The sequence below is a fragment of the Coturnix japonica genome, chromosome 20 (assembly GCF_001577835.2).
Source record: "Coturnix japonica isolate 7356 chromosome 20, Coturnix japonica 2.1, whole genome shotgun sequence".
Taxonomy (NCBI): Eukaryota; Metazoa; Chordata; class Aves; order Galliformes; family Phasianidae; genus Coturnix; species Coturnix japonica.
Window position 1 is genome coordinate 10,877,858 of NC_029535.1, and position 13,310 is coordinate 10,891,167.

At 43.1% G+C, this 13,310-nt stretch overlaps 2 protein-coding genes across 2 annotated transcripts in view; one reads left to right on the top strand and one right to left on the bottom strand.

The window, feature by feature from the left end:
- The first annotated feature begins 6,923 nt into the window (after positions 1-6,923).
- The window catches only part of LOC107323232 (delphilin-like), a 35,083-nt gene continuing 28,696 nt past the window's right edge, over positions 6,924-13,310 (top strand). Inside the window, exon 1 of the mRNA XM_032448583.1 lies at positions 6,924-7,018. The gene's annotated coding sequence lies outside the window, so the exon portion shown is untranslated. The remainder of the gene's footprint in view (positions 7,019-13,310) is intronic.
- Positions 8,184-12,331, bottom strand: MC3R (melanocortin 3 receptor). Its single transcript, XM_015881722.2, has one exon. It carries the CDS (start codon positions 11,549-11,551, stop codon positions 10,574-10,576), a length of 978 nt encoding a protein of 325 aa, XP_015737208.1. The 5' UTR covers positions 11,552-12,331; the 3' UTR covers positions 8,184-10,573.

The following is a 13,310-nucleotide window of genomic DNA, read 5'->3' on the forward strand; positions in this document are numbered from 1 at the left end:
ATTTTGCAGCATATGTGTCATTTCCTGAGGCTGATGCCCTGCTGGTTGGTAAGTGCTCTGTCTTCTGAAGGAGGCCCCTGACATATCAACTCTGTGTTGCCTAAATAATGGGAAAGACTGCACAAGATCTTTCAGAATTAACTCCGGTTCTCAGGGTGGACTCCTGTTACACACAGCAGCAGGGAGGCTGACAAGGCACTCCAGCTGGTTCTTGTCCTCTGCCAGTCATGTAAGCAGGGCTTCACATGGAGGCAGGGAGCTGGGAGAGCAGCTGGGAGCCAGGAGGCTCTCCAGTCTGACACACAGTGTGCATATCTTGTCTAAGGAAGTGACTCAGCCCTTCATTTCCAGATCCATCTGTACAGCTCATTAACACTTTGCCAAATAATTCATAATAAAGATCAAAGTTCAGCAATCAAGACAACAAATTAGGAATCATGGAAATTGTGGCTGAAAAAGGTTGAAAAGAGAAGTCTGTGGCAACCAGGGGACAGTGCATGAAAGCAGAGCATTAACCTGCAGCAAAATGATCAATTTGGTTGCAAAAAGAATAATGAACACTGTAGAAAGCTGGTGCAGTGGTAGATTATACAAACATACATGGATGTTGTGCAGTGCTCAGAATCAAGACACCTCAAGGGAACCTCACAGAGGAATGCCCAGAAGATGTGCACATCCACCTCGACACCTATTCATCTCTTTTCTTGAGACTTCTATGTATGTGTGTGGCACAGGATAGTGGGTCAGAACATTAAGTCACCACCTCTCTGCATCACTTCTCTAGTAAAGCTCTGTCATCCACAGGGATGGGGATTTCAGGGATAGAAAGGGTCTCATTATGACCTTGGTTTCAAATAAGACAGAAAATCAAAATCCCCATTTTTCTCCTGACACTTTCATCACAACATCAGGGCAAAAATCATTGCAGTGATACTGATGGCGAGAAGTCTGCTTCAGAGCTTCCCCATTGCAGTGGGAATCTGGAGATGGTTGTAAGGTTTAAGCTATTGTAAAAGGGAACAGCTACATGCTGCTTCAAGAGCTGCCTTAAAAAACTATAAATCTAATGTCAATTGCACTGAACTACATACTCAGCTAATTGCAAAGCTTTTAGCTATGTTGGTTGTCCATGCACTGCTTACTTCTCTGCCCAGGAGTCCCAAATTACACATAATGGAAAAAATTAAAGCATTAAATGGTTACTGCAAGTGGCTGAGATTGCAGCCTGCCATAACATCTCTTACGTCACCTGCACAGGAAACAAAAAATGTTATTGTTTGGGACGTTTCCATCCACCTAGAAGATATCAGGAAGGCCTACCACTCGACTTTCACATGAAAAACTGCTTATCTTCGAATGCTACAAAATAGAAAAAGAGGTGTTTTGGTTTTTTTTTTCCTTAGAATTCTTTTGTGACTCTGAAAGACCTCAGAAAGCTATACTGAAGTACTGTGCAGATTAGTGAGTAAAAAGATGGAGAAAAATAACAAATAACTCACTTTTGGTGGCTAACTTTTTAAGTAGCATGCCTTGAAATACAGCTTGGTGCTGGAGGGTCTTGTCACTGAGATGGAATGAGGGCTCCTCAAAGGAGGGGATCCACAAAGGGACAAGGACACAAAGCTGCTCCCTGCTGAGGGAAGGCCTCTGCTGGTGTAAGCAAAGCCAAAATGTTGTGCAACAGAACCAAATGGCCGCAGATATTTCCCCATCTGTAGTTTTTCATAGTTATTGATGTTATTAAAATGAAATGTCATGCAGTTCAAGAGGCTGTAGGAAAGCTGCTTTCACTTATAGAAATGGCAGTTATCTACCTTGTCTTTCTACTTTTAGTTATCCGGAGAAAGATGTAACAAAACAAAACATTTCAAATGCATCATGGCATCCCTTATATGACAGCATCTCTGAGTTGAGCCAGTTAGCAGGGTGGCACGGTGTGAGAAAATTGGATGACCTCCTTCTGCTGTTCAGAAACAACACTGTGAGCCTCGCAGCATCTGTTTGGGTTTTTTTTTGCTTTGCAGGAGTGTCCTGGAGAGAAAATGATCATCTGTTGTCAAAAAGTAACACCTTTTCTAACAAGAACATTAGAATTAGAAGCACAAACCTGGAATTATAGCAGCATGTTATAAATGAGAGCAGCTGGAGTACAACCAACACAAAGATCTTTGCTTCATGAAGAAAGTATGGGAAAGGTAAGGCTGATATCTACCAGCACAGTAAACGCTGCACAGGCAGAAATTACTGATGAGAATAAGAAATCCTGATGTGCTAAAAATGTCTTTGATCCTATCCATTCCTCATGGACATCTCTCTTATGGTATTTGGCAATCAGCCACAGGCAGTTTGTTTGTTTCAGAAATGTGTTGTTGAAGAGCAAGAAGATTTTTTTGACAGTGGGCTGGGGAGACCATTGGCAGCAAGGTGCAAGAGCCCTGAGCACAACAGCTGTTCAGGAGAGGGTTTTTAATGAGTAGGATTTTCACTTCTACTAAGAATTATTTCTTTGGGATTGAGTGATGTTCTCAGGATTATTTTTTTTTCCACTGTTATTGGGAGTTATGTGAAGGTCTGAAGGTAGCCACTGTAATGGGAGCTACATTCTACTCGTACAGCATATGAAAAAGCCCTGTCGGTATTTCACAGTGTGGTGCCAAGAAATCCTCAATTTTCATGTGCTTGACTGGAAGAGGTCATTTATCTGTGGGTTTTTTTTTTGTAATTAGAAACTTCTCTAATTGCCATTTAATATACAGAGTGGTATCCAATGATTATTATCCTATTCACTCAAGTGACTCTCTGGTGGTGGCTTCTGTCTGAGCCCGATCTTGTCACATCTAGATTCAGGATGGCTCCACAGCTTTCCTGCCTTCAATAGAAGTAATTATTCAACCAAACTATATACACTGTTGTTATTATGTCAACATACCCACTTCCTGCTGAGTATTAAACTGAATTATTCCTGGACTGTGCACCAGAAATATGACTAATAACAAGCTCTGATACAGAAGATAGCAAATGAAGGCAAAGTAATAGTAATTTTTCATTTGAATTGCAGCCAAATTGGCTGTTTCGCAGTACATGTCTACGGCAATTATATGTTGTTTTGCTTCCTAATGCTGATTTGCTTCCACAGCTTATGAGCACGAATGACAGGGAAACAGTAGCACAGTGGTTTTGTATCTGAGCACTCCTGGCCAGGTGGAGAAGGCAGCCTGCCTGAACTGCTGACCAGACCTGCTTGAACACAGCGCATCTGTAAGGTGATGCTTTTGCTGAGTGCCTCTAACCCTGCCGAGCTGCCTGTGGTATTACTGCACTGCAGTGGGCACATGGTTGAGCTTTGGGAAACCACGCAGGCCAAAAAATGCAGTGTATATTGAAAGTTGTCATCCTTGCCAGGCTTCAGCAAGCAGCATTGGGAGCTCAAACTGCAGGTTTGTGCTCTGCTGTGGGGCTGTGCCAAGCTGCTTGAAAGGCCTTTCACTCCTTTTGTTATTGCAAAATTGGATGTTGAGCTCTTCAGAACTGCTGACCTGCTGGGTTAAGTTTGCAATCAAACCACCCAGGGGATGTTCAGCAGGTCCAGTTTGGTTTTGCTCATGGTCAACTTACTCAGTGCTTTTAGGACTCAATGTTCCCAGCAGTCTGAAGAAATTTTGCCCCTGCGTGCCTTTAAATACACAGAGGAGCTCAAATGGAGAAAAATCAAAGCGGAAATTGCTTTGGTGTTCTGATCTCTCCACTAGAACAGTTGTATTTTGTAGCTCCACAAAATAAGATGATAACATTTTAATCAGCAGTGGGATTAACAGAGGCTCTAGAAAAGATCACTTGAAATTTAAGCTTCTCAGAAGAGCCAGGTAGTATGAATCTAAGTACATTGCAGTTTACCCGGTGCCGCTTTGTTTTAAATTGATCATTTTAAAGCCATGGATCTCATTCGTTTTTCACATTTTGATTCAAACTAGACAGATGTAACTTAAGGCAGAAGAATGAGGGTGATTGAATTCTTGCTGAAGAAACACAAACAAGTTCCACTTTCATACATACAAAGAACAAACCTGACTGCTTTCCTATGAATCGTCACTGAGTGGTTCAAACCGTGTCCTCATAAGGAAAACCTGTGTGTGTATAAATACATGCACATTACATAACACTGCACAAAGTACTTCCATCTCCTCCTTTATTCAGAATCCGATGGCTCTCTGCTCTTTGAAGGGGTGGTTTTGATCATGAGAAGATTCCGCTGTCTGTATACAGAGCTCTCTCAATGTACCCATCTCTTCAGGAAGAGAAACGCCATCACCTTTGGTGCTGTGCACCCTTATCAGATTCCGGAAAGTTAAAACAGCGGGTGGGATATTAGTGGAGTAATTTTCTAAATGGCAATATTTGTGTAGATGCCTTGGGAACTATTTGCCTTTCCTGATGAGCAATTATGCGGCAAATTGGGAGTAATTGCCACATTAGAAGTAAAGTATTACTTCAGTATATTGGAATAATTTTTAATTAAGGAGAACTACCACAGGGACTATATTTAAGAAAACAAACCACACGACTGTCACACAGCTACCCCAGGAAATGCTTTTCCCTGAGTGTCTCTGGGCTGTTTCAATCCAGAAAATACAATTCCTGAGCAAAATATCCTCCCTGCCAGCTCTGCTACTTTTACTGTTTCACAGTAATTCAGATTCATTCTTCCCCCCTAACCTCCCCCCAATCCCTCCCCTGCTTCTACCTGAGCCTTGCAGAACCTTCAAAGATGGAAACTTGAGGTTGCTATGTTTTGGTGCTTAAGTAAGAAAGCCTGCAGTACCAATTAAGGTTTTTCTGGTCTACAAGATAAAAATAAGGCAAACAAAGCCTCATCCTCAGGTCTGCATTCCTAAATCAAACCACTGTGTGAAACTGATTGCCTTTTCACAGATTGTTCTTCAGATAATTGAGCTGCTTTTTAACATCTCTCCTGCATGGGGACTTCCAGTACTTTTACTACTCTTCAGCTCCAGAAGCTGCACTTAGGTCAAAACATGGTGTTTAAAATCCTTCATGTCTGAGATAATTAGTTTCTTTCTGAATACCTTTTCATTAAGAGAGAGTGCATTGTTTTCCACTGTACAAGCATTGTCATACAGGATTTGTATGGGTGGCTATTTCTCTCCAAGTAATGCTGTCATTTGGTCTTTGCTACCTTAAGGACTGAAGTTTTAAGGTTACGTTGGGCTTTCGTGCAAACCTTACAAGTACAATGTGTTCTAACTCACAGCTTCAGAATTCTAGTCATTATTGAATGGCTAATTTGGAAAGGTAAAGATCTGCAGAGTTTTATGCAGATTCACTTTACTTACCTGGGGTAGAGATCAAAACGAAGTTACCTCCAAAAACTCTGCCCTGTTTTTTTTGGTCCCTGAACATGGAACAATGTAATCAGTGCTCACCTCAGCAAAACCAGCAATTAGATGAATATGTGCCCACCAGCAGGACCTGCCAGCTCCCTGTGTAGCCAAAGAGGAGAGCAGCTCCTGGCGTGTCTGAGGAAGCAGTGTTCTATCTGGAATTTTCTAAAAAGTGTGCAAAAATCTTCAGTGACTGAGGAAGACACTAAAATAACCTCCCTGCTCATGCCATTAGCTTTTAGGAACAGCCACCATCATGCAATAAGATATTACAAAAGGAACAGAGGAGTTAATTGCAGCCACAGCTAACGCAGCCCTGGGATGGGAGCTCATGCTGCAGCAGGGGAAGCACTCTCTTGATGCTCTTATTCCAAATCACACTTAGATGCTTTTCTCAACGTGTAACCCAGCTGCTTTAAGCAACGTGTGCTGACATTCATGCAAAACTCTGTTAAGGTACAATATGAACCCCCAAGGAAATGAGTGCTAATACACCCTCACTGCCTTTCCTCATCACAGGAAACAACTGTTCAGAAGGATGCCCCCAGCTGCTCCTTTTCACCACTTTCATTATCTGCTCGGAATGTAAGGGCTCCTTTGGCTTCAGTGTTTCAGCAGTGAAGCTTTTGAAGGTAGAGAAACCCTGAAACTGTAGCCCAACTGCTTGTGCAAATGAGAACTGTGATGAGTGAGTTAGCATGGATAGGAAACTGTAACAGCAGGTGCACGAGGCTGAGGGTCTGCAATAGTTTGGCTTTACCTGCAGCTCTTGGTACCTTTGAGAAGCTGCAGGTCTAAAGAAGTATTTGTTCCTTATGATACATGTGGATTTGGCCACATTTAATTCAAGCTAATATGTGAACGCAGCCCCAGGTCCATTATGCTTGGCCTCTGGCTTTATGATTCACTTGCAGCTCACCCCCAGAGTGCATCCTCACAACCGTGGTAATTACATCACTAATGGGTTGAAAGTATCATGCTGCTTATTATACCCATTGCAGTGAAAGGGAACTGTTCTATATGTTTTACTTTTCCTAGAATATTTATTTCCGACACTGACTCAATAGAAGAGTATAGAGCACACTAGAAATAGCAGCAGTTAGTGCTTGAAGATGAATACTGACTGTTTATGATTTATACAGTTGAAATGGAAGAACTGTGGGTTTGAGGCTCTTCAGAGTAAATCTGACTTTATAAATGCCTTCTTATTCATAATCACAAGAGAAAGAAATACCTTCAAACAAAATCTATTTGCTTTTCATAAACTGAGAAATGAAATATGTGTTCTATGTGGTTTATTTTAAAAGTTCTAGTTGAAAAACCCTCAGAAATTCAGAACTGTTTACAACAGACATATAGCTCTGGCACAAGGAGCAGCTTATAAGCACAACAGATATTAAGTATGCTTTGATCACCTGCACCAGAAAGGCTGAGTCAAAGTCTGAAGTAGTGATGGAGCACTGGGTGGGGAAGCAGGGCCAACCCAGCACAGCTCAGGTGTAAGCAGTGCAACTGAGTGATGGAAGGGCTGCAGCCAGGATCCACCACTTCCAGCCCTCATTTAAGGGTTGGCATACGTTTCCTGCTAGGGATCTTTATGGTTGTACCTTCTTTTGGAGGTAAGCAGTTATTTTTCCTCTTTCTTTCTATGGCTGTTGCATTTCAGCAAACCCTTATTTGCTGCAGTCTAGGAATTTGGTGCTCTGCTGCCATTGCTGTGCTTTCCATGGTGTTATATCACTGTTGAAGAATGTGGAGGTGTGATCTCTACTGGTGCAAGCAAAGTGATGTGATTGAGTAAGCAATGAGAAGGTCTGCTTTTGTTATCAGTGTTTTCAGAATAGTGTGAATATTACAGGAATCTGCCTTAATCCTTCAAAGCTCTCTGTGACCCCATTCCCTTCCAGCCCAGCCAAAAACCACAGTGACATGTGCAGCTCTCTGGGTTATGAGCTTACCCTGTGCTAGAAGGGCTTCACTTGTAGCTCTAGCGCGGAGAATCTGCTCTATCTTCCTTGCTCCACGCCTCTGGTTGTTTAATGTCCTTTATAAAACTTAAAAAACAGGGCTGTATTTTAATGCCTGAACTCTGACAGTCAAGATATTTGTACCAGTGAGCCAAGCAATGACTTTGGCTTACTGCAAAATTCTGTGCCTGAGTTTTGTTATTTATCCATTAGGACAAATGTTTTGAATTCTAAAATACTTAGACAGTTAATGATGGAAAAATTGCATATGCTGTGCTAGTACTTTATCAAAGAGGTGAGGCTGGCTTTAATGTGCAGAGCATGCTGTGCGGAGCTGACTTGGTGAATTACTGGTGCAACTGAGAATTCAGGTATTTGAATATATGAGGGTTGTTTGGTTTTGGTTTTTTTTTGACAAATCTTCGAGCAAACTGATTTTTGTGCACAGAGGTGGAATCAATGAATCCACACTAACTGCATCTTTACATGAAGGGGGTGTTATCTCTGCCATTTCTTGCCCTACTCAAAGGGAAACAGCAGAACCCCAAATCCATCCCTGTGGGGGAGAGCTGAGCCTTTGGTGCCCAGTGCTGGAAGCGGTGGGAGAGGTGCTGGAGGGGTTTGTGGGCTCTTTGCATCACATCTGCATGCAGGATGGAGGAGCTCCTTTTCTCACTCCTGTCTCTGTGGCTGCTATGTACAATGAGGAGTTTTTTTTTTCCAGTGTTGAACTCTATTTCTGATCTTGTGAACCAGATCACACAGACTGTGGTTTGACATCGAGTGGTGCTCCAGCAAAAGCAAACACGATCCTGAGTGATGTCTTCAGACTGCTTTATTCAACAGACCTTTTTATTTATTTTTTTGCTCAAATGTGCAGCACAGCGTGAATCAAAGTCTCATCTCAAATTGTGTTTAAAAAGAAAAATAAGACATGAGGCACAAGAAGAGCTAAATACACAATAACCTGAGGCAGGAAATCGTGGCAAACCATGCTCTGTAGAATTAAGGTACATAATAGTGACAGCAGGTAGGGATTTTTACAAGTAGGTATAGTTTTGCTCAGTAAGGAAAGGTCTGTTATGAGACATTCTTTGCTGATTTCATCTTAATGTACCACGTCCGCTGTTGCAAAAACTGGAGCCAACAAAACAGGTTTTACTACTGCCCAGCTGTGATTTGTGAGATGCAGATATGGGCTGAAAGCGCTCAGCTTGAGCTTTCTGCTGGTTGTTGGGATTCTGCTGTGTGCCCAAAGGACCTTGGTGTGGGTTGTTATTTTTAACAGTTCTTTTATTTTACATGTATTCATGACGTTAGGTGAGTGGTGGAACAGTGGGAATGTTGGCTGGGGAATGGCTTTATGAGAGGAGATGAGAACTTGATAAGGGAATTTCAGGTGTGATCAGAGTGCAAGGGAGATGGTGAACATGAGGTCGGTTTGGGCTGATGAGAAGAATGGGGTTGGAGCACAGGGAGAGATGGTTCTTGACCCTATGGAAATGATAAGCTCCACAGGATTAGAAAGTTAGCATGTCTTCCATACGTGTTGTAGGAGAATAAAACATATTCAAACAAATATTCTAGGCCAGTGTTTGGAACCAGTGAGACATGTCTTTCCTGTGGGCAGGGAGAGCAGCAGTAAAATCCCGTCAGCTGGGGGCTGGGCCAGGCCATGATGTATGAATGCAGAACTGGAGGAAGGAGGGACTGGGAGGCTCTGGTCTGCAGGACCGACAGTGAGAGCCCCAGAACTAACAACGCAGCAATTGCAATGAAAGGAAGAATGAGAGAAAGACTTACATTCAAATGAGAGCCTTTAGCCGCTTGAAAGCAATAGACTTTGTTTTCCTGAGGGTTTCAGGCAACTGCCCTTACTAGAAGCAAGATATCAGAAGGCTGCTAAGCAGACTTTAACATGGCTTATAGTTTTCTTAGTGTGGCACTGTGATGACAGCAACACAGCCTGTACATTGTAATACACACAACTCTTGTCTGCCTTTGCTCCATTATGAGATGCTACTTGAGGGCCTCTCATGTGGTTTTTTCCTACCAGGAGAGGAACAGATTGAACTACTGTAGCTGAAGATGTTTGCTTTACATGCCAACAACTTGCACATAAAAATGACTGCAAAGGACATGTTGATTTCAGCACAGGAGTGTTCATCCACTGATGTCAGGTTAAAGCTCTTTAAGTAAAAACAGACTGACCCAGGACATACACTAATCAGTGCACAGAGCCACATCTGCCTGTAAAGCAGGTACCTCACTCAGCCAAATGGCTGCTTCCAAAGAGTCTGTGTAGATTTACTGTAGCTTTGTGTCAAGTGATTTGGCATTTTAGCTATTCATTATATTCAGCTCTGTCTACAGACCTCCCCTGGACTTGGAAATCCTCAAGGGAGGAATATCACTGGATAATAATTATCAAAATGAGACATCTGATTGGTCAGCATACCAAATACATTAATCAGTGCAATCCACTTTCTCAAAGACTTCTGTGGATATAATACTGCTGTCCCACAATAAGGCATGGAATTGCTGTCTTCAAACGAGTCACTCCCACCCATCAGCTGTGTAAATCAAACTGTCATACAGTCGTTTGTTCTCACTGAGCTGACGTTACAAAAGCCACAGTTCAGTGCCGGGGATGGTTTGCTTCCATCCTTTTAAGACTTTTCTTGATTTGCTTTATATCAAGCAGCACAAATGTCAGCCTGTTCCCTTATTAAAAAGTGGCGACATCAGAGCAAAGCTGTCACCTCTCAGTGTTTTGATCTGATTGTGGGTGAGGAGCTTTCCAGAGAGGTTCCTAAGGGAATCTTTTAAGAAGCACTGACTTCACTGATAGAGGCACAGAGATAAAGCAACAGGTGCAGATGGAGGAGACAGACGGAATATTATCCCATTCTCTGTAGGGTAACATTCACTTTCAGGATTCTATTTTTCCTTATTTCACATATTTTTTTTCATCTATTTTGCAAGCTGCTTTGGACTTCACTTTGTTACGGTTATTTAAATAGCTTCAAATCATTTAGTTGAATTGTTTCACCTTGAAAAGCATAAATCAAGGCATTCAATAGAAGCTTTTTTCCCGTGCCCTTTCTTCAAACAGTGCTTTAAAATGAAGCTGCTATGTATCTACATCCATGTACACATTCATACACCTACTGTATGCTTCCTCTGCTCCCACACAAAGCCAGGAGCTCACAGCATGCACGGTCCCACGCTTACACTGTAGCAGCAACATACTATTTCTTTGAAAGTCTTCCTCATTTCCTGGCTACGAAAGGCATAGATCAAGGGATCAATCACCGAGTTGCACATTATCAAGACCAGGTAAGTATTGAAATGTGAAGTGTAGCAGACACAGTATGGATTCATCGGGCAAGAAATGATGAGAATGAGGTGAAGGAAGAAAGGTGCCCAGCAAACAATGAAGACACCCAGCAATATTGTGATGGTGACAGCGCCCTTCATGCAGGTCCGCTGGGAGGGCACCCCATCCACAGGGAGGGCTGCGATGCGCTTCACGTGCAGGCGTGCAAACAGGAACATGTGAACATAAAGGGAGGCCATGAGGAAGAGCATGGTAAAGAACATGGTGATGAGACAGACAATGACTGTTTTGCTTTCTGAGTAGGCAATGAATATGATGCCGCAGATGATGCAGGCGATCCAAATGAGCACGATTAGGGTTAAAGCTTTCTTCACAGTCATGATACTGTGGTAACGGAGAGCATAGAAAATAGTTATGTACCTGTCAATGGCTATAACCAAGAGGTTGCAAATTGAGGCTACCAAAGAAATGCATATCATTGAGTCAAAAACATTGTCCATGTGCTGAATGAAGTGGTCATCGATGACCAAATAGCCGTTGCTCAGGATTGCGATCATGATGGTCTCCAAGGCATTTGACATGCTCACTAACATATCTGCCACAGCCAGGCTACAGAGGAAGAAGTACATGGGAGAATGTAGGTTTCCATTCTTCAGCACTGCGAGAATGACGAGGATGTTTTCCAGCAGGCTGATGATCCCTAAAGTCAAGAAGACCTCAGCTTTTATGAAGACCTGCTCACAAAATCCATCACTGCTTCTGTTGCTGAGAATTGAGTCATTGACGTCCTCGGTCACGTTAAGCAGCACAGGCTGAAATGAAAAGGCAAAATGTGTGCTGTTCATGGTCAGCCAGGTTTGCAGGAGATAACAGAGCCGGCAGAGCAAAGCTTAGAAGAAGAAAAGAAAGAAGGGGAAGAAGGGAAAAAGAAAAAAGCAAAAGGAAAAACGATTCCTTCCAAGTTGCTGCAATGCACGAGGGGCAAAATCAAGCAGGAGTTTTTGTTGGTCACTTCTGCAAGCAGAAACCTAAAAAGAAGAATCTTCATTTACAGTGAGTCTCGTGTCAGTCCCAGCTGCTGCTCTGCCTCGGAAGGAAGGGAACTTAAAATCGGGCATCAAGCTGCTTCTTCTGAAGAGAGAAGCCAGCAGCAGCACGATGCCGGCTCCGAATCTGCCTCCGAAAGCCCCCGCTGTGCTGCCGAGCGGGCTGCTGCAACTCAGGGCTTCGATGGCAAGAAAGGTAAAACAACATAAAACCGACAACCCCCCCCCAAGGGCTTTATACACGTGTGAGAGGAAAACCAACTCCTACTCCATCCTCCTCGCCGAGCAGCGGCCACTGCCGAGCGGGCGGCTCGTTGAGTGACAGCGCGGCTCAGCGCAACCCGCGTAGCGCTCCCTGCTGGATGCAGCCGCCGCGGTGCGTTGGTCCCGGGATGAGGATGAGGATGAGGAGGAGGATGTGATGGTGCCTCCAGATGGTTCGGATTTGTTAATTTTCGTTCCTATATTTGCTCACAAATGAAGCAAAGCGCAGCTGTGTAGCTCTGGCTCCTGCTAGTTGATTCTATGGGGCTTTTATTCTCCTCCACCCCCACTTCAGAAGCACGCTGTTGTGTATAGGCAGCAAAGGGTTTTTCCAGGGGCTGGAGCCTCAGCTGCTTGCTTACCTGGAAGTTAATTTGTAGCTGAATCACTCTCAAGCAATCCGTGGTAGTTCAGCCTTCAAGGATGGGGTTCTTCAAGTTCAATTGCCTCTTTTTTTCTTCTTTTCTTCTATTGTTCAGTTTGTAAGAATGGAAATTTTATGTAGGTCTGGTTTCCTTGGAAGCATGTCCAATGGCCTGAAGTATTCCTGCCTTCTGACTTCATTGCACTTGAGCTTTGCCATTGTGGACGTGATGGGACATTACGAAGGACAGAGCTTGAAATGAATTAGTGTCTTGTGCAGCGGCAGCTGGAGGCTCCTGGGCTGAGAGCAGAATGGAAGGCACAGCTCCTGTTTGTGAGAAGAAGCACCCACCATTGAGGCAAAGTCCTCCTGAGTTTGGCTCTGGGTCACCTACTGGTGTAGGGGCATTTATGCTATAGGTACCCACAAGAAAACCAATTCCCAGGAGTGTTTTGCAATTTGAACTATTAGAATCCTATCTTCCCTATCTGGTTGGATGCAGCCATGGGCTGTGCTACTTGTGTTAGGAATTCAGAATTAAATGAAGTTGTTACTCTAGTTAAAATGCAAAACCAGATTTGAGTCATGATCGGTATAAAGCATGTATGAATCATCATATATGATGTGTTGTTTTGAACGTGATGGTTTCATCCATAAATAGCCATCAGCTGGAGAAATGACTCAAAGGTAGAAAAATCCAGCAGAGTTTGCAGCTGAATCTTTCTTCAAGGGAAACCTGGCAGGCGTTTTTGACAGGGACTTCTTTCTTCTAGAAACGCCTACTACTTTTTGTTTAATAATAAAGCACATACACACACACACACACAAAACCCCCAACAAAATAGAACTTTTGCTTAAAAGAAGTTCAATTACATGCGGGAGGAAGAATGCATCAATTGTAAAAGGAGGCAGAAGAGTGAAATGAGGCTC

What these genes read in the sequence shown, in the direction of transcription:
- MC3R (XM_015881722.2), bottom strand. Translation starts at nt 11,551, where the DNA reads ATGAACAGCACACATTTTGCCTTTTCATTTCAGCCTGTGCTGCTTAAC.